Genomic DNA, 20,103 nt, shown 5'->3' with positions numbered 1-20,103 from the left:
CTGGAAGGGGCTCATGAGAATCAAAGCTACCTTCTTTAAGAGAACTAGGTGTATTGTCGGTAATGGTAACAACACTCGATTCTGGGAGGATACGTGGCTTGGCGACGCGCCTTTGGCGACCTAGTATCTGTCCCTATATCATATTGTTCAGCATCGTGAGGCTCTTGGTGCCATGGTTATGCAGTCCATTCCACTCAACATTCAGTTTAGGAGGGTGCTTGTGGGTGATCGATGGGAAGCATGGCTTCACTTGGTTCGTAGACTGATGGAGGTTCAGTTAACTCCTCAGCCCGATCAGTTGTGTTGGAAGCTTACTAGATCTGGGGAGTTCACAGTTAAATCTATGTATATCGATATCATTAACTCTAGTGTGATTCCTAGCTCCAAAGATGTTTGGAAAGTTAAGGTCCCTTTGAAGATTAAAGTGTTTATGTGGTTTGTACATAAACAAGTAATTTTAACAAAGGACAATCTAGTTAAGCGCAACTGGACAGGTTCTACTAGGTGTAGTTTCTGTGATCGGGACGAGACTATCAAGCACCTCTTTTTTGACTGCCCGTTGGCACGAGGTTTGTGGCGCTCTGTGCAAATTGCCTTTAACATTACTCCGACTTCGGTCAACATGTTATTCGGGGTGTGGCTTGCTGGGATAGAGTCCGAAACAGCTAGACACATTCGTATAGGAGTATGTGTATTGTTATGGGCAATTTGGAATTGCAGAAATGATTTGCCTTTTAACAGAACAACTATTTATTTTTTGCAGGTTTTATTCCGGGCTACTGCGCTGATCTGTATGTGGTCCTTACTCACTCCGACGGAGGTCAGGGAGCGTTTGGTTACTGGATCTGTCCGGTGGGAGATGGTAGCGCGGGATATCTTCAACCGGTTTGGATGGTGGTCATGTAATAGGATAGGCGATTAGTTTACCTATTTTTTATTTTGCCAGCCGGTTGTGGCTTGTTGGGCTTTCTGTTTTGGCGTTGAGGCTCTGTGTGAGCTAGCCGTTCCTTTTGTTTGCAGACTTTAAGACCTTGTTGAACCTTATTTACTTTCTTTTAAATGTAAACGTATGCATCGTTCTGATGCAGAGGCCGGGGAGTCCCTTTTTCGAAAAAAATGATGCTGACAGGAGCTGCCCGTCTGCACCTTCTCGGACAGTACTTCTTCAACTCAAGTGGCACCCTGCAGCTGCAGAGTGGTGAGCATCGTGTCACGTGTCATGTTCGATGTCAATTCGTCTTGGTACGTAAATCAAGTAGTGGATGTCTTTTCTTTCTTTCTTTCTTTTTTTATTTTTTCTCACAAATGAATAAATCTCCCGACCGCTGCATCTGTGGATCCATACATCCATAACATTAACAATGTTGATAAAAGGCAATAAGTCCAAATTCGTCAATAAGCCAGGTATACAATCATGACAAGATATAAAAAAACACATATGCATGACAAGTCATCTTTCTTGCAACAGCATCTTCAAGAAGGGAGGGTACTTTTCATCTGTATACTGGGTCAAACCAATTAAGGACGGTACACAGAGACAACCTCTTCAACACGGGGAACTTTTCTCTTTTGGTTCTTCATTAATAATTTGATTGCTATGCCGGTACACGATAATTTGCATGAAAACTATGGCTAAAGAAGAGGAAGGGTTCAAGAAAAACAACTTGGTTCTGCCGTTCTAGTTTGTGCTGACCTGGCAAAGCCTATGTGCTGGTCAACAGAGGTTGGAGAAGTTTCTGGCCGGAAACTGGCTGCAATGTCATACACCGAGCCACCGAGCAGTATGAGAGACATCAATGTCCTTCACTACACGCAAATGAAAAGGGCTCAGACGTTGATAAGGAGGAATCCATTGTTAGGATTCCTTCCTGGAGAAACGAAACTGAACCGAGCATACAGGGCACCATTGGGATTCAGGAGATCGGCGAGTACATGCAACTCTGGCACATGATCGAGCACACGACGCTCTCCGCCGAGCCAGATCATCTCCTCTAGAAGTGGAGCTCCAAGGGCACCTACACTGCGCAGTCCGTCTACCTTGCCACGTTCCACGGATCCACCCGATGTGATGCCTGGAAGCTCACTTGGAAATGCTGGGCGCCGCCCCGGGTCCGTTTCTTCCATTGGCTCGCCCACCTAGATCGATGCTGGACGGCCGACCGCCTCGCCCCTCGCGGCCTGCAGCATCCCGCGCGCTGCCCACTCTGTGACCAGGCGCGGGAGACCATCCAGCATCTCCTCCTCGCCTGCCCATTCTCTCGGCACGTATTGTACGAAGTCCTGAGCTGGCTGAGGGTTCCCCGCAACCCGCCTGACAGCAAGCCATCAACCAACACCTGGTGGCTCTCTGTGCGGCAGCACACGCCCAAGCCTATGCGCAAGGGCATCGCCTCTGCAACATTGCTCATTCACTGGATGCTTTGGAAGCATCGAAAGGACTGTGTCTTCGACAGAGCTAGCCCTTCAATCACTGTGGTATTGGCTAAGATCAAGGAGGAGGCTACCCTTTGGGCCAAAGCCGGCGCGTTGGGCCTGCGTGCTCTCATTCCCCACACCTGGGATGTACACTAATTAAAACACTCTCGCATTGTATGATTGCCTCCTAGGAGGATGTAACTCAAACCCCTTCCTTTTCAATGCAATGAAACGCAAATCTTCTGCGTTTTCTCAAAAAAAAAACTACACTTGAGAATGAATCTAACAATATTGATTTGGCATTGTGGATGTTGCTACTTTCTTCTATAAGTTGGTCAAAGTAGAGGTGCTTTGACTTTGGACAGAACTTATATGCAGACTAAAAGGGACCAGAGGGAGTATACGATGCTTACAGGAGCTGCCCGTCCATTTGCACCTTCTAAGACAGTAGCTCTTCAACTCAACTGGCATCCTGCTGAGTGGTGAGCATCGTGTCACGTGTCATGTTTGATGTCAATTCATCTTGGTATGTAGCTATAAGTGAACGTCTTTTCTTTCTTTCTTTTTTTTCATAAAAGGAGGGTTAAAATCTTCCAACCTTTGCATCTGCGGATCCATACATCCGTAACATTATCAAAGTTGATAGAAGGCAATAAGTCCAAATTCCTCCACAAGCCGAGTATACAATCATGACACGATAGAAAAAAAAAACACATATGACTAAATCGTTTTTCTTGCAACGGCATCTTAAAGAAGGGAGGGTGCATTCACACTAATGCCTGTCAGCGTCTAGCCTAAAAAACCAATCAATGGCGGTATTTGACCAAGGGTGGGTCCCTCTCTCCTAGCCACTCTCACTGACTTCTGGGTCCGGTCAACGCCGACTGTGCCAGTCAAATATGACACATGGGGCCCACATCTCGGTTGCACAGAAACTAATAGGGGATTTATTTAGCCCTAACTGCATCATTAACATTGGGGGACCCACATGTCACTGTCTCGAACTAATGACGCCTCGTGTCGGCACAGCCGAGGTTAACTGCCGGCGACCTCAAATCACGGCGGTGTTTCGCCGGAGGCCACAACGGCGGTGTTGGAGGCTACCAGGGTGTAGCTTGCGCTCGCGCACATCCATGGGTGGTCACAGGAGGCTGTGGGATGGCCGGAGGCAGGCTACCAATGGAGCTGAGCGGCGGCAGAGGCACGACTCCGACGATGTCGGTGTTACGACACGAATCCAAGCGGACTAGCCAGATGGGCGTAATCTACGGACCTATGGGGTCACGACAGGTAGCATAAAGACACAAGGGGAGCTCGGCAACGACGAGCACGGCGACCATGGAGGACGGCGGCGCTGAGCTCGCGTGGATGACGGCTACAACACGAGTGCGAGCTCTAAAGGAGAGGGCAAACTGAGACAGGATCACCGCGAGTCTAATTGTGGCGAAGGTTAGGCCTGGGCTCGCCTATGCGTGACAAATCATTTGTCGGCGTCCGGCGGCTGCAGCCGGAGAAGACAACCCGATTGGGCCGACTCCGGGCATCTGGGCTTGAATCCTTCGGTGCAGAGGTCCGGCATGATATTTTGGAGGCTCCGGACATGCTAGTTTGGCGAGGGGTGGCCGGTGGCTACGTCGACGGTTGGCGGCGCTCTGTGGTGCTCGATTTCATAGGGTCTTCCTGTCCTGTCGTTCATAGGGTCTTGTTGGCTGAGGATACCATCCATTTTGTATGCATCTTTCGTTCGTAGATCTTCATCAAATAGATTGCTGCAGAGATTCTCGATGCATCACCAATTCAGCGTAAGCATCCATGATGCCACTGAATTAATTTAATGAATGCAAGTCTTTTCAGCCTCGCCCAGTTGAAGAAGGAGCCTGAACATTCTCCAGGCAAGCCGAGCAAGTTCGAGCAATCCCATTGCCGCTAGACGAGGATCCGAAGATGAAGAAGTCCGCACGCCAGACCACCGCCGCCACAAAAGGGGGCAATGTGGGGCTGCACCTGCCACCGCCGAAAAATGCGAGGTTTGGAGCCGGCATGGCGTATGGGTGGACGGGGTTGGGAAGGCAGCAGGCGGAGAGCCGATGCGGAGGTATGGTGGTGGCCGACGCCGCTAGCAAGCCAAGAAACGGAAGGGGACGCAGATCCGGGCTGCGATATACGTGGCCTCTTGAACATTGACAAGCCAAAGTAACTGGAAGGGACGCAGCTACCGGAGCGTCGAGGCTGAAAATCCGCACCAGCATTGCGTCGACAGGCCATGGACACTGGAGAACACAGGTTCGTGGCCGTCGGGACCAAAGTGATGTCGACGGGGATCCACCGCAAAGCTTTGACCGACTGCCAAGAGAGACCACCATGACTAAAGACATGCAGGGGTCGCCACCGCCGCTCGGAGGAGGCGCCGTCGGCGACGAAGGGTGGTGTGCGCCGGGGCAGGACCATACCCCGGCCAGCCCATCCACCTACACCCAAAAACAACTCTTTGCATTTATTAACCGTCGCTACTGAAACAAGAAACGACAAAACTAGAAAAGAAAACACAAAATTCTCACAGCAGCAGCAAGCCAGCAACTTGCAGAAACAAAACCAGAAATCAGTCAAGACGCAGAAATACATACCACACCGTACATTTGTAGCATCAGTTAGTAGTACGGAAAAGCAGACCAACATCAAATCACTTCGCACTGAGTACTAATAACATACGAAATTTACAAGTATGAACAACAGGGTTGCAGAAATCATACGGAATCAACCACAAAAGCACTGCTATACTGAAACGTGCCAAATGAATCAACAAACACACACAAATATCTCTTGGAGAATATTTGTATTATTGGTATACACCATCAGAGATAGAGTGGTTAACTGGCCATACAAATGAAAACATAAAAGCGATACATCATAAACAAACAAAGTAAATATTCGGGATATAACTTAGACAGGTATGTTAATCTCGTACTGGATGGATCTGCCTTCACCACCAACGTCTCCACCTTCTACCTCTTCTTCTTCCCTGTTTTCGGGAGGCTCCGACTTCTGATACCTATCGGCAGATGTCTCCATCCCCATGAGTGACAAGAGGATCCAGACATAAGAGAGCAGCTCCGACCTTCATTCATGTTCTTTGCATGCAAGTACCCCCTGCACCTACTGGCAGAGTAGCATAGCATCCGTAGACCCGGATCGTCGTCCTCGCCTACTTGGCCTTGTGCAAGGAGGGCATGTTCCTCCTCGCGTTTCTTCTTGCGGCTGTCCCGGGCCCAGTGGCCTGCGATGCCACAGTAGTGACACTTGTCACGATCCGCGTCGCCGCCGCCGTTCTTCCCACCACCGGCGTCAGTGCCGGCAGGGGACTTGCCTTTTTCACCGCGTCCACCGCCGTGGCCACGTCCGCGGCCACGCCCTAGTCCGCGCGCCTGTGAACCTGACGAGTTGCTGCCGCTTGCGCCGTTGTTCGCCGTACGCTTCTCGTACGCACGCTAGTCCTCCAGGGTCATCAGAAGGCGACCGGCATCCTCGCCTCCGCCGTCTTGGTCGAGGCGTTCCTCCACCACCTTGAGCCGTCCGGTGAGCTCCTCCACCGTCAGGGTGTCGAGGTCGACCAACGTCTCGATGGAGAGTGCCACCTGAGCGTATTTGCGGGACACAACACGAAGGAACTTACGTACCACACGTGCGTCCCCGACGGGACCACCATGGATGGAGAGGTTGTTGACGAGCCTGGTGAGCCTCATCGCAAAGTCGTCGACGTTCTCGTCGGGCTTGAAACGGATATCCTCGAATTCTCGACGGAGGCCCTGGGCCTTGGCCTCGCGCATGGCGGCCGAGCCCATCCGCATGGTCTTGACGGCGTCCCAGGCCTGCTTCGCCGTCTCCTTCGTGGAGAGGACCGCGAGCATCTCCTCTGGCACCGCCCGGAGGACGGCCTCCAGGGTGGTGCGGTCGTCGTGGTAGTCGGTGATTCCAGTGGTGACGGCGTCCCATAGCCCGCGAGTCTGCAGGATGGCTCTCATCAGGAGAGACCAGCTGCCGTAGTTGCTCCGGGTCAGTGTTGGGAACACTGTTGGGAGGGCCACCTCGCGTCTCTGCACCACCGGCGCGGCGACCTCGCGCTCGCGCACGGTGCAGCTATGCCTAGCCCTGGGAGACCGCGAGAGCGTGCGCCCACACGTCGGCGATGGAGTTCGGGACCCGCCATCGGAGTCCTTTCGCGACCCCTCGCCGGAGCCCTTCCGGGGCTCCTTGCTTCCCGCCATGACCGCCGGGTCGTACTAACGGCTCTGTTGCCAATTGTAAGCACCGATCACACACACACACACACACACACACACACACACACACACACACACACACACGAGAGTGCTCAGAAGACAGTGGTTTTGCATTGCGAACACTTGCAACTTTTTTGCATTTCTTCTTCTCCTCTTATTGTGTTACAGAAGGGAAACGAGGCCACTAACGGCCCGAGAAAACAGCCAAGCCGAGCCACAACGATCGCGCCATTCCACGATCCAGCTCGTGCGGGGTGTGGACTACTTCTAAGGAAAAAACTTTCTAACAAACTTATCTACTCAGCTGACTAAGCAGCGTTTATTTTCTGCTAAGACTAAACTGACCGCCTGGGCTGCGCGGGCACCGCCGGTGCTGCCGCCGGCGGGTGGTCCGGTGCTGGTATGCTGGGGCCGCGGCCCCAGGCTGAGGCGGATTCGCTGTCTTCTCCCCGGAGCGGAGTCCCATCATGGTGGCTGGTTGGGAGTTGCGGCGGATGTGCGGCGGCGTCCCGGCGAAGGCGATGATGTCCCTGGCCGTGAGGGCGGCGGGGATGCGGCGGGTGGAGGCAGGCGCTGGTCTCCCTCGACCAGGGGCTGCGGTGGACGCGCCTACTAGGCGGCGTGGTGGTCTGCGGATGTGGCGCGGCGGCATTCGGTTCCCCTCTCCACGGTGATGGCCCAAGGTGGTAGCTTTGCCCCCCACTTCAAGTTTGCTGAGCTCCGGAGATGATGGTCGTGGCCAAGGAGAAATCCGGCGCGGCTACGGCTGAGGGCAACGGCGACGCTCGTGGGCACCGTCTCCTCCCTGGAGGCGTTGTCATGGCCATGTCCATCCGCTCTACTGACACCGGAGGAAACTCTAGGCTCGGTTCACCGGGCTAGGCAGCGGTGGCGTATCGGCGCCGTCCCCTTCTTGGAGGCGCTGCCTAGGTGCTTGGGGTGTCGTCCGGGCACGCGGCTGGTGGGTTGCCTCGCTCGCCTCGGCGGTGTGGCTTGGGGTGCAGGGCTGTCATGTGCGGGATGTTGCTGTGGACATGAGCATTCGGGGCGCTATGTACTCCATCATCGATGCCTCATCGGCCATGTCTTCTTCGAGTCAGACTAGCTCCCGCTGTCCACTGGCCGATCTTCTAGGCACCATCGGTGGAGAGTGCGTTGATCTAGTTTGGTTAGGTGATTTGTCGTGCTATGACGTGTTTGATACCGGGGGATGCGGCCTGTGCTCTGTGTCCGTACTTTTCGCCATTGTTTGGCTTAAGTTTGGGCAAGGGTGTTAGTTGCCGATGTTGTCACGGTGATTGTGGGTGTTAACCTCTCGGGGTGGCACATTGCCGAAAGGCGTTGTATCAACCGTCTTGGCTTTTCTTCTATGAATATATGATACGCATACTTGTGCGTATTTGAGAAAAAAAAACAGAAATCACATAGAGCAGGACGAAGATGAAGACGACAAGCATTTGACAACGAGAGTCCGGACGCGCACGGCCGGCAACCTGGACTTCACAATCAAGGGCGGCCGGCCATTACTTTTATTTTATCCCAAACTGCAACGGTGCCGGCCTCCCTTCGTTGCAACATGCCCGTTGGGGACCTGTAATGTAAAGTGAATATAAGCCATCAGACACTAGAAGATTGAACTGACTTTCTTATGGTCATACAAACTTTTGAAACGATCAAATCTTGCCGATATACATCATATTATATCGAGAAAAGTATACTTTTCGTCCCTTAATTCTTGGCGGAGTCTAGATTTGGTCATTCAACTTCAAAACCGGACAACTTGCACTCTTAACTTCTGAAACCGGACAAGATTCATCCCTGATCACAGTTTTGACCGGTTTTGGTGTTGTCCCACCCAGATTTTGACCGTTCCGACTCAAATTTGCCTACCTTTTCCAAGTCCACGTAATATTTTCAAATTTGGTTACTTTTTTCAAATACGTGAACCTTTTTTAAATTTGTGTACTTTTTATTAAATGTGCGTACTTTTTCCAAGTTCATGTACCTTTTCAAATATGCGTATTTTTTTAAAGTTCATTTAGTTTTTTAAGTTCATTTAATTTTTTTAAATTGATGTACCTTTTCATATTCGGGTACATTTTTTTGAAAGAGTTCATGTTGAAAATTTTATGCGAACTTGAAAAAAGTACGCAGATGTGGACTTCTCTTATGCAAAAATATGTGGATTTCAAAAATTATTTCAACTTGAAACAAGTACGTGAATTTCAAACAAAGTTCATGGATTATAAAAGGAACACGGATTTGAAAAAAATGCAGACTTTGAAAAGCATGTGGATTTGAAATGAGTTTGCGAATTTCAAAACCAGTTCATGGCTTTGAAAAATACTTGGATTTGATCAAATTACACAAAGTTGGGAAAATACGGGGATTTGGAAAAAGTATGTAAATGTTAAAAGATCACAGATTTGAAAAAAGTACACGATTCCACCTTCCAAAAATATTGCATGCGGATCATTTAGGACCTGTCATAATGTCTCGCTTTATTCTGTTGATATTTAATTCGACTGTTTCCAAAAATAAAGGTTGCGCTCTAATTTGATTGCTTACCCAAAAAAAAGGCTCATGCACTGCCATAATTTGGCCGACGAATTAAAGATGGACGAAATCAAAGCATGCAGCACGCATTTTACATACCTATACGTGGTCCACTCTCCCCGATTCTTTTTCTACTCCCCGCCGATTTCACCTCTCCTTAGTTCGTCCTCTCTGCAAGCATCAGATCATCATTGGTCCATCGTTCATCTTCACACGAGCATACCATGTGATCATCTCTCCCTTCGTATAGCTTGGCCATGGTAGCCAGTGTCACCTCCATGGTCGCCGATTGCGGTCGTTTTTCTCCATCGCAATTTACATTTTTCTTTTCCAATTGTAGGTATATCCATGCCCAGGTTACAAAGGTGTGCTACTGCTAGAAGAAAGAAAATTGTTGGTGCTGGTCGTGGCAAGATGGCTGCCACTACAGCTCATGATGATGACTTTATGGAGCCACCGGTTAGGTCAACATCACTTCCCGTTAAATACGTAGCGCCGGTTTCTAGATGCACACCCATTTCTATTTCGTCCATCGTGAAAGATTTTAACGATGAGAAGAAACGCTTAGTCATTGAAATGAAGTTTGACGGAATTTTGAAACTACCGGAAATCACAAACTCTCGGGAATTTAGTCACAACCTTCTATCTAGGGTATCCACTGAAGAAATAGCAATTAGAATGGGTGATGGAACTCTTCTGCACTTCACTGATGGTGATGTTCACAAAGTTCTGGGTATCCCATTCTCGGGAAAGGAGTTGCGAATTCCTTCCACGGAAGAAGTCAGTCACATAAAAAATGTAATATGCATCCGACTGAATGTCCCGGAGTTTAAAAAAATCACGAGTAGTGTACTCACTGATATTCTAAGCAAGAAACATGAAGCACCAATGTCGGATGAGGAAATTGCTGCCTTCAAGACTGCCTTCATTCTTCTTTTGATGACAAAATTTCTCGCGCCACAAACTTTGTTGGACAATATATGTCCTAAATATTTTATGGCGCTCAAGAATTTAGATGACATCCCTAACTGGAACTGGGCGAGGTATGTCGTCAATGACATTATAGCAGCAGCACGGGCATTGGCCAACAAGCTCAGTGATGACACAAAAGCCACGTATATAAACGGATGTGTCATATTTCTGCAGGTATTTACATTACCTAACAAAATTAAGTTTGCATAAACAGCTTGCATATAGTTTGAATTAATAATTACATTCTACATTCAGATATTCTACTTGGACAACTTGGAATTGGGTCCGCTGAGTCTCAAGCATGATTGCTTCCCACGAATTATGGCGTATGATAAACACGCAATAAAAGTAAGAATGAGTATGGACCTCAAAGAGAAGAATCAGTACAAGCCAACCCAGTTTGGGATGATGAAGGTAGAAAACAGTCTGATTGTTACATTATAGTCTGTCTATCATATTGAATTAGGACCTATTTAGTCATTTTTATTTTCATTTTTATGTCCTTACATGCATTATTTTCTTGCAGCTACGTCCAAGAAGTGATGTCTGTTACAACAGACCTAATGTGGGTATGATGTCGGCTTTTTGAGTTGAAAGTGCTTCTGTCCCATCAGATAACAATCCTGATAATAGCAAGGTATTTTCATAATTGTCTAGTTATACTCGTTTAGCATAGTGTCTGCAATTCAATATGTTGTGAATATATGTTTACAGATAGTTCAGCAAGCATTCCTGCAAGGGGACAATTTGTCAGATGGAAACATGGATTCCTGCGCCAATGTATTTCGTCAACCTTCTCATGTTCAGCTGCAGCATCCGTCAGGTATTTTTCGAAACTTTCATGGATGACGAATAGCAATTTTAGTAAGTAATGGTTACTGATTTCATTTCAGCTCAAGCTCATATGCAATTTACGCCCAACATACCCGCAGCAAATAATTTGCATGCCAGAACATCTACATCAATGAGTACACCAGGTTACAATGGATCACTCGATTTAAATCGGTCGGTTAAGGGTGAGGAAGAGACGAGCCTAAACCTCAACAAAACATACCCACGTCCTTCATTGTGCGATATAGAGCCACCCTCTTTTGATCTCGGCATTGACCTGACACCAGCACAAGAACCAAAGAAAGGTATTAGTTACATACATTTTCATTCCTTTCTCATCTACATTTCTTAATTACTTTTCCTACATTTTTTCTCAGATTCTACGGACTTCCGTCGTTCCATCTCACCACGTTCTATGTCACGTGAGATAGCAGCATCTAGCTGCATTATTCTACAAGACATGTACGTTGAGAACAGCCAAGGGGAACTAAAGCATGTGTGTGGCATAAAACGAGAGTACCCTGAACCCAAACACTTGGACTTCAGTCTTTCTACCCATGACAAACCTCATCGTCAGCGCTTCAAGTCTTCTATTAACTCTCCATTTGGCAACGTGGCCGCTGTACATTCCTGTCCAGAAGACGTGATGAATGTATTAGTTAACTGGATTAAGAACTATCAGACTGAAGATGTATCCAGGTATTTAAACTTTTCATAAATTTTTTGGTAGTATAGTAACCTATGAAGTTCACAATGTTTATTAATTATCCCCTACATATAGCTCTACTTGGGTAGCTCATGTCAAGCCAACTGCGATCAAACTAACGGGGACAGACATCCATAATTTCATTGAAGGAAATGACAGAGTTGAATATCCAACTATGAGTCTTTACACTAGAAGGCTCATTCAACTGGATTTCGAAATGTACGGGGAAACTGACGCTTATGGAAAGCGCCACTTTATTGAGCCTGATTTTGGGGTTAGTTATCTCGTTATCGTGCTCCGTAAAATTTGGATTTATTACCCAAACTTTTATTTACGGAAGACGTTTGCAGGTTCATGCAATTGCTGGTGGAGATTGTTGGAACCCGCAATTATTTCGACAACAGTTCACTGGTCCGCACCTCAAGTACAACGTCTCCAAGTGTGAAACTGTAAGTGTTGTTCAGATACAAGTACATTTTTTCGCTAATCTAGATTAATGTGCTTTGTCTAACGGCCGGGTATATGGTCAATGCAGATTCATGTTTCCCTATGCGACATTAAACACTGGTCTTTTTATACATTCAACTTGCGTCACAGAGTTATTTACATCCTCGACTCTAGTAAGACTAAAATTAGCGCAGATATTAAGCAATATAGTAGACATACTTGGATTGTACCTATGTTGGCTTCTGCCATGCAACAATGCTTGACCCTCTTCTTCAGTGACCGGAAAGAAGATGTAACTACATGGGCTTATAACGAACCTGTTGTGCCAAGACACCGATTTGAGTAAGAAATTCTTCTGGATAACCTTACATCTCATGATAGTTCAAGATTTAACTGTTTATTTATATACCAGTTACATCCAATTATGCAGGGTTGAGAGTGGTGTTTATACTTTGGAGTTCATGAAGAATTGGAATGGGATAGAAGTCGCCAAAGAGCTCAATCCAGTAAGCCATCCATAATTTTTCTTACAATAATTTCCACTAAAAAACTATCATCCTCGTGTTGCATTACTTACTTCCTATCCTCAACACAGACTTGCATGGACAATGTTAGGGCCAACATTCTAATGGACATTCTTACCATCAGAGATAATGTAGCGGCACTTCCAGATTTCGTCAAACAACTTGTGAGGCAATACGAGGATGGAGTCGTCGTGAAGAAATGAAGACGGTCTTATTACCTTTATTTCATATTTTACATAAGTATATCGAACTAGCTGTCATTTTGGGACAAAGTAGTGAACATTATATGTAATAAGTACAATTATTTGCTTCATTTTATGCCAGAACAACTGCCGAATTATTGGTCAATCCGTTCATACGTTTCCTTGGGTATCATGTTGTCAGTCCAGATTCCCACGGACATATCTTGTTGTCACACTTTTTAGCGCCGACATGTATAATTCTTAAACGAAGCCTCATACAAATTAGACTACAATTATTTCCTCCATTTCGGATTTACAATTCAACTCGTTTGGGTCTCCCATACTCCAATAAAAACAAAATCTGAATATTACCTTCAGTTTCATACATACACTAATCTTTCTCCTCTAGTACTTGGCCATCATAGCATATCATACCTCAGATATATACTTAATATTCGATGACAACAACTTAAAATTTTACGTACCGACAAGTCATTAAATTCGGCGGATGGTGTGCTGCGGTTTAGGGAAATGCCAACTGCGCGTCGACACGGGTCAGCTAAATGGCGCCACAGATATCATGGCGGGCTCAGAGGGTAGCAACTGCTCTGCTGTGGGTTTGACGCATCCATGCAAACTGGACCGCCATACTCACTACTATTTTACGTTATTATTCTCAACTAACCCTACCAGCGCCATACTCACTACATTTCTTGTTGTTGCAAATAACCAATATCCACACCTTCTGTAGTGCTAGTACCCAGTTCAATTCTTAATAAAAAATGTAAGTCAGACGATCATAGCACACATCAATTTTTAATACGGAATCAGCGAGGATTCTTTAACTAGGTGTCTTGCAATTAAGAAGCAATCTAAAATCTTTCGTAAATATGGAAGCTGAGCAAGTTCTTGTGCACTGCCTTGTACGCTGAACCACTACTAGTGAATGCAACAAACACTAATTCCTAGTAATTTGGCAATGAATCACACCAATAACTATGAGTTAATAACCCGAATCAGTTACTGATCATGGCTGGTGGAGTCTCCTATCTCACGTATGGGTATTTAAAAGGAGAATCCCTCCTTCCCAGACACACCATTTCACAACGAAACACCATAGATTGAAGCGCAACCTAATGGCCACTCCTTCTGAAGGAGATGTCGCTGGTGTCACAGATGGATGTTTTTCACTGGATTGTTCTAATCAAGGCAGGACTACCAGTGGCAGGTGATTTCTGATACTACTATACCCGTCTTCCCTATGTAATGCACACATTAGTCATTTTTGTTCTAGATATTGTACTGAGTATTGACTCATTCTATATTCTACAATTAGTGATGACTCCAGAACTGCGCCGGTTACTATTCCACCAGAATATTGTGATGCAACGATTATGGATCCTTTTTTAGGCCAGGTATTCCATGAAGACACGGATGCCTTCCAGTTTTATAACATGTACGCGTTGAGAAAAGGGTTTGGTATAAGAATTCGTAAACAAGTCCAAAATGTTGCTGGTGACACTACTTACATCGAATTTGTATGCTCATGCGAGGTATGTACTACTTATCGTTTATTACTCAAACTAAATTAATTCATGATTGTGGGATCATTCAATTTTCCTATTGTCTTGTCTTTCCTTTCCCAGGGCAAGCCATCTAAGGGGGTTCAAAAATCTGTGAAGAGAGGTTGCGGTGCCATGATGCACATACACAGACATGAAGAACATAAGTGGATCATCACACAACTCCGGCAAGAACACAATCACCCCCTTACAACCAGTACAGGTATGACCCGCAACTGGAAATCACATAACAAAATCGGTGAGGGCACCAGACGCATTATGAAAGATATGATGGAAAACAATAGCACCACAACTCAAATGTATGGATATTTAGCCAGGATTGCTGGAGGAGCATCGATGCTGCCTTACACTAGGACGTATTTTCAAAGTGTTAAACAATCAATCCGAATTGAAGAAAATACAGATGACATCAAGAAGACATTACGGCTATTTGTAGAAATGCAAAAATCAAGCAAAGATTTCTTTTATGCTGTCGATGTTGGAAAGGATGGCAAGATAAAAAATGTTTTCTGGTCGCATGCTTGGTCTAGGCTTAGTTACAAGCACTTTGGTGACGTGGTTACATTTGATACTACCTACCAAACAAATATATATGGTATGCCATTTGCTCCTTTTGTGGGTGTAAACAATCACTTCCAGACTATCATCTTTGGCTGCGCACTGGTTATAGAAGAATCAGAGGATGCCTTCAAGTGGTTGTTTAGTACTTTTCTCAAAGCTGTCGAAGATAAGCATCCAGTTGGAATTCTCACAGGTTTACTCTCCACATACCCTTAAAGCACTTTCCTGTTTTCTTTTCTTCAAACATTCTAATTATTTTCTACAAATAATACAGACCAGAACAGGGCCATGGAACTTGCCATCAAAGCTGTATTCCCTAACACAATCCATAGGTGGTGTAAATGGCACATTTTTTACAAAGCCAAAGAACATATAGGTCCTACTCTTTACAGCAAGACATCTGATTTCAAAGACAAGCTCCATAGAGTTCTTAATCATACAAGGACCATACGTGAGTTTGAAGGTGCTTGGAACTCACTTATTGCTGAGTATGATCTCCATAGCAACACCTGGCTACAAGATGTGTGGGATAAACGTGATCGCTGGGCGCCACCATACTTCAAAGATTATTTCTTCGCAAAGATGACGACAACGCAACGCAGTGAGTGCATGAATCATGTGCTCGAAGCCTAAGTTTCACCATCATCAACCATGCATAACTTTGTTAAACAATATGATAAATTTATTGCGGATAGGATTGCGGCTGAGGACAAACTTGAGTTCGACACTTCGAAGGTACATTTATAATACAATACAAATATACCTTTTCCATTTTCTAAACGTGATTCATTACCCATACCTCACTAATTTGCCACTTCTCATATTCACAGGATGCAAGGCAACCGAGATGTGGTTCGCCAATAGAGAGGAAAGCTGCTAAAGTTTACACGGACACCATGTTTGCGAAGTTCAGCGACCAGGTATACATGAGTGCATCTTACTTTGTCCAAGAAATCAGAGATGATGGCACATACATCACTGTTCACATGGATTGTGATACGAGGGAAAACTGGAGTAAGTTGGAGTTTCCAGTTCATGTAAATGAAGATGAAGAGGAATACAGATGTATTTGTAGATTGTTTGAACACATGGGCATATTATGCTCACACATAATCAGGGTATGAACAATGTAACCTTTCAGTACTAGTCTTCTTTTCCCAAGGAAATTAGAGTCAAATTATATTCTTTATTTTTGTTTAGGTTATGATGCATATTGGGTGCCGGACTCTTCCAGACAAATACATCAAAGAAAAGATGGACGAGCAATGCCCGAGAAGGAAATAAAAGCAGATTCGACGTGGATGCTGCTGCTTCGAGGACTCACCGGCGTACCCTGTTATTCGAAGCTTGCATGGACCTATCGTCCAAAGGTGATGCATCAGTTGATGCGCACCATGTTGCAATGAGGAAAATTACTGAAGCTTTATAGGAGATCCGTTTGCTGCCAACCCAAGAAGATGCTATGGCTATACCTCAAGTGCACACAACGTCTACACATTTATCTGCAGAATCAGATGATGAGTGTGCCAATGAAATGGAAGACGAGGACATCTTGGAAGCTCAAATGCATGACGATGTGCTTCCACCTAACCGACGCAAGAAGCAAGGACGTCCGAGGACAGCAAGGCTCAAATCTGTTGCGGAAGGTGGTGTAGGTAAACAACGGAAATGTTCATTCTGCCATGAGAAAGGACACTACAGAACTGGTTTTCCTCAAAACCCAGAGAATTTGACAAGGCCAAAGATTAATAAAGTCTGCAAGAAGTGCCAACTTCCTGGCCATAACACTTCCACATGTGGCGATCCTCCTTTACATACCTGATACGTTTCAGTACAAGTGTATTAGTTTTCTTCCAAAATTTCCTTCATCTTATTGAAGCATGTACTGTTCGTCCTTAATAATAAAAGTGCCAAGATATTTATGATTTCACATTGATTTTGTTTTTTGCATAACACTAAGCAATGGTCGTGTTAATCTAGTGTCGTCCTCTCTGCCAACTGTTTAATGTGTGTGTTCTGACTGAGTATCATCCTGCTATCTGTTGTTATCTCCATTGCCATACCTTGCTCATGTTTGTAGATACCCAATGTTTCTCGATATCTTAAAAGGTAAATATGTGATTAAAGCTTCTGGACGATAAGGCAACGGAAAAGATATTTGATAAACTTCAACAAAGCAAAATCTGCTTACAAAGTATTACGTCATACCCAACTATTTTTGATAGTATTACTTCTGAATTATTTCTAATTATATGTACATATACCTACATGACCCAGACTAGAAAAATGGCTAACATTCAACAATTAATGATTTTTGCAAATATTAGTAGTGATCCTTCCGTGGACAGAAGCTGGCGGACCGGCGACGAAGCTGGCGGGAGACGGAGGAAACCACCACTTTTACTACAGTTATTAAGTGCGAGGAAATTTGAGGAGTCAATGGCCTTCCGTGGACAGAAAAATCATGTCATGCTCACATTGATTGCCGCTTTATCTCTGAATCACAATTCATTGCAGATTCGTATACACTGCCCCTCTTCAAACTCTCAAAACCTTTCTGTGGTTACGCTCAAGCGTCTCCCGTGTGAAGCCTATCCCCGTGCCTTGTCTAATAGTTAAGGCACATTGTTCTCGTATACATGCATGCACCTGCATCCACTAGCTACTAGTTTGAAGCGACAGGTAGGCCGTATAGGTATGTGCACAACTTGTCATGAGCGTGTTTGTTTTTATTAATTGTTCTATAGCTGTTGCATTATTATTGATGCAAACTAGTGACTTTGCCTGGCATGGTACGTTTGCTTCGCATTTATTTTGAGCAATCATGTCCTTTGCAAATTTTTTTACTGTTTGCGATGCATTGACAGATTATTTAGTATATAATGCCACCAAGTTGCAGTTTGTCCTAGCCAATCCAATCATGATAGGTTCGTCTGTTCCAAGACTAGTCAATGGGAAATATTCTCTCTGGTGAGAGCACGTGGTACGATCCAGTTCAAGTCTCTTGACCAGAAATATAACTGTACAAATTCAGTTGGTGTTACTTTAATTTCTATGTGGTAAATATTTGAATTGTGTTTTTGTAATTAGTGGTCGAAGATAGAAAAAAAATTTGACCATACATGACCAGGGATGAATGCAGCCTTGGCTTTGGAATGCAATCTCCTGGACGATGTCACCACTGTTTTGGTTTTTCTTCTTTGGCAAGTAGCAATGTGCATATGGTTAACCATCTGAAATAGAGACCGGCCCGAGACCCGTGACTGTGAAAGCGATATTGTCGAGTGAACTGTTTGTTTCATTCGATCTGGATTTTTTAATATGGAGATTGAGTCGCACAATACCAAACACGGATCACCATTGGTAGTAGTTATCTGATCTAAGATAATTAGAGGAGAAGAAGAGTAGCAGGCACTAGTTGGACAAGTGGCACATAGAGATTGAGTTTATTGGTTGGCAGGATACGACCACTAGCAGTAGCCGTAGCAAGGTTCTTGATCCATAGGTAAGTCAGAGTTGGACAAGTTGTTAGATGTTTAATTTGACGTGACAAATTTTTCCATACTTACAAATTTGGACAAGTTGTTAGGCAATAATGCAGCCACCTGCCTACTTACATTGTTTGAGTCTTGGAAAAACTGTTATTTTCCACATGAGGATTGCTGTCTGAGGTGGTGGAGGCCTTTTGTCCTAGAAAAAAGAAGTAAAGTGGCGAATGGAGTGACTCATGGAGGTGAGGTCATGTGATGGACGTCGAGCAAATTGAGCAATCCGGGAGTACATATGAGGAGGGAGGTGATCTCGCTCCCGTGAGACTCAAGTGTGTCGCACCGGTCAACCTAGGGCGTCCACCACCAGCTCCGGCTCTCTGATACGTCTATTGTGCATCATGTTTTCCCACTATTATTTATAGTGTTTTTAATCAATATAACACTCTGTAGAGCAATTCTAATGCCTTTTCTCTACTATTATCCAAGGTTTACACAAAGAGGAAGATTGCCGTCAGCTGGAATTCTGGACCTCAAAAAGCTATGTCAGAGATACCTATTATGCACATCTACAAATGAGCTATAATTTTACGGAGTTTTATTTTGACATAAATAAAAAATACTGGAGCAAAGAAGTACCAGAGGGGGCCACCCAGGTGCCCACAAGGCACTAGAGCATGTCTCCCCCCCCCCCCCCCCCGCCCACCCCATCCCCAGTGCGCCCTAGTGGGTGGTGGGGCGCTTGGTAGCACCCGGTGCCCACCAGGCACCAGGGCGCGACTGCATCCCATTTTCCCTAAAAATAATAAGGGGAGGACTTTCGAGATGGAGCACCACCATCTCGAGACGGAACTTGGAGACGAACACTTTTGCTCTCCGGCGGAGCAATTACGTCAGGGAAACTTCCCTCCGTGAGGAGGAAATCGAAGCCATTGTCATCACCAATAACCCTCTCATTTTGTGAGGATCAATCTTCATCAACACCTTCACCAGCACCATCTCATCTCACTACCCTAGTTCATCTCTTGTGTTCAGTCTTTGTACCTATGGGTGACTAGTAGTGTTGATTACATCTTATAGTTGATGCTAGTTAGTTTATTTTGGTGGAAGATTATATGTTGAGATCAAAGGAATTTTTTATACGAATATCCATGCAAGATCAAAGGAATATAACATCAATTGAGACATAACGCTGAGACTTAGCAAAACTGTTGGTACAAACCGCGACAGTTTACCTAAAGTCGTAGAACCCCCCCCCCCCCCCCCCCCAAGAAAAAACAACACTGAAAATAAAACTAAACGCAACCGCAGTACTAGCTCTTTGTCGGCCTAACTCCTACCTGAAATAAATATGATATCTTATTTAGCAGACACACTCATTATTCTCTAAGAATATTTTTCCTGTCCCGAGTATGGATCTTGATACTGCTCACTGTGGTCACGCTCTCATCCTACTAGGCATGAATAGAGCTGCAGCCTACAACTTCATCATTGACAAGTTTAAGGCTATACTCAAGTGCAGGTAGACTCACTCTCATTAAATATGTCTTTGCTTCTCTTC

At 45.4% G+C, this 20,103-nt stretch overlaps 1 protein-coding gene across 1 annotated transcript; it reads left to right on the top strand.

Annotated features, from left to right (window-relative positions):
* The first annotated feature begins 12,436 nt into the window (after nucleotides 1–12,436).
* Nucleotides 12,437–12,931, top strand: LOC147962965 (uncharacterized). Its single transcript, XM_087531274.1, has 3 exons — nucleotides 12,437–12,546; nucleotides 12,635–12,710; nucleotides 12,800–12,931. Exons 1-3 carry the CDS (start codon nucleotides 12,437–12,439, stop codon nucleotides 12,929–12,931), a joined length of 318 nt encoding a protein of 105 aa, XP_087387400.1.
* The last annotated feature ends 7,172 nt before the right edge of the window (nucleotides 12,932–20,103 follow it).

This window comes from Triticum urartu, chromosome 6A (assembly GCF_056163025.1).
Source record: "Triticum urartu cultivar PI428250 chromosome 6A, HENAU_Tu73, whole genome shotgun sequence".
Classification (NCBI taxonomy): domain Eukaryota; kingdom Viridiplantae; phylum Streptophyta; class Magnoliopsida; order Poales; family Poaceae; genus Triticum; species Triticum urartu.
The sequence above is the reverse complement of the archived record's forward strand: the minus strand, read 5'-3'. Positions and strand labels throughout refer to the sequence as shown.

Excerpts from the sequence above, each read along its gene's own strand:
- LOC147962965 (XM_087531274.1), top strand. The coding sequence starts at position 12,437 with ATGTTGGCTTCTGCCATGCAACAATGCTTGACCCTCTTCTTCAGTGAC. Across the intron at positions 12,547-12,634 it reads GTGCCAAGACACCGATTTGA|GGTTGAGAGTGGTGTTTATA; the intron begins GTAAGAAATTCT and ends CCAATTATGCAG. Across the intron at positions 12,711-12,799 it reads TCGCCAAAGAGCTCAATCCA|ACTTGCATGGACAATGTTAG; the intron begins GTAAGCCATCCA and ends TCCTCAACACAG.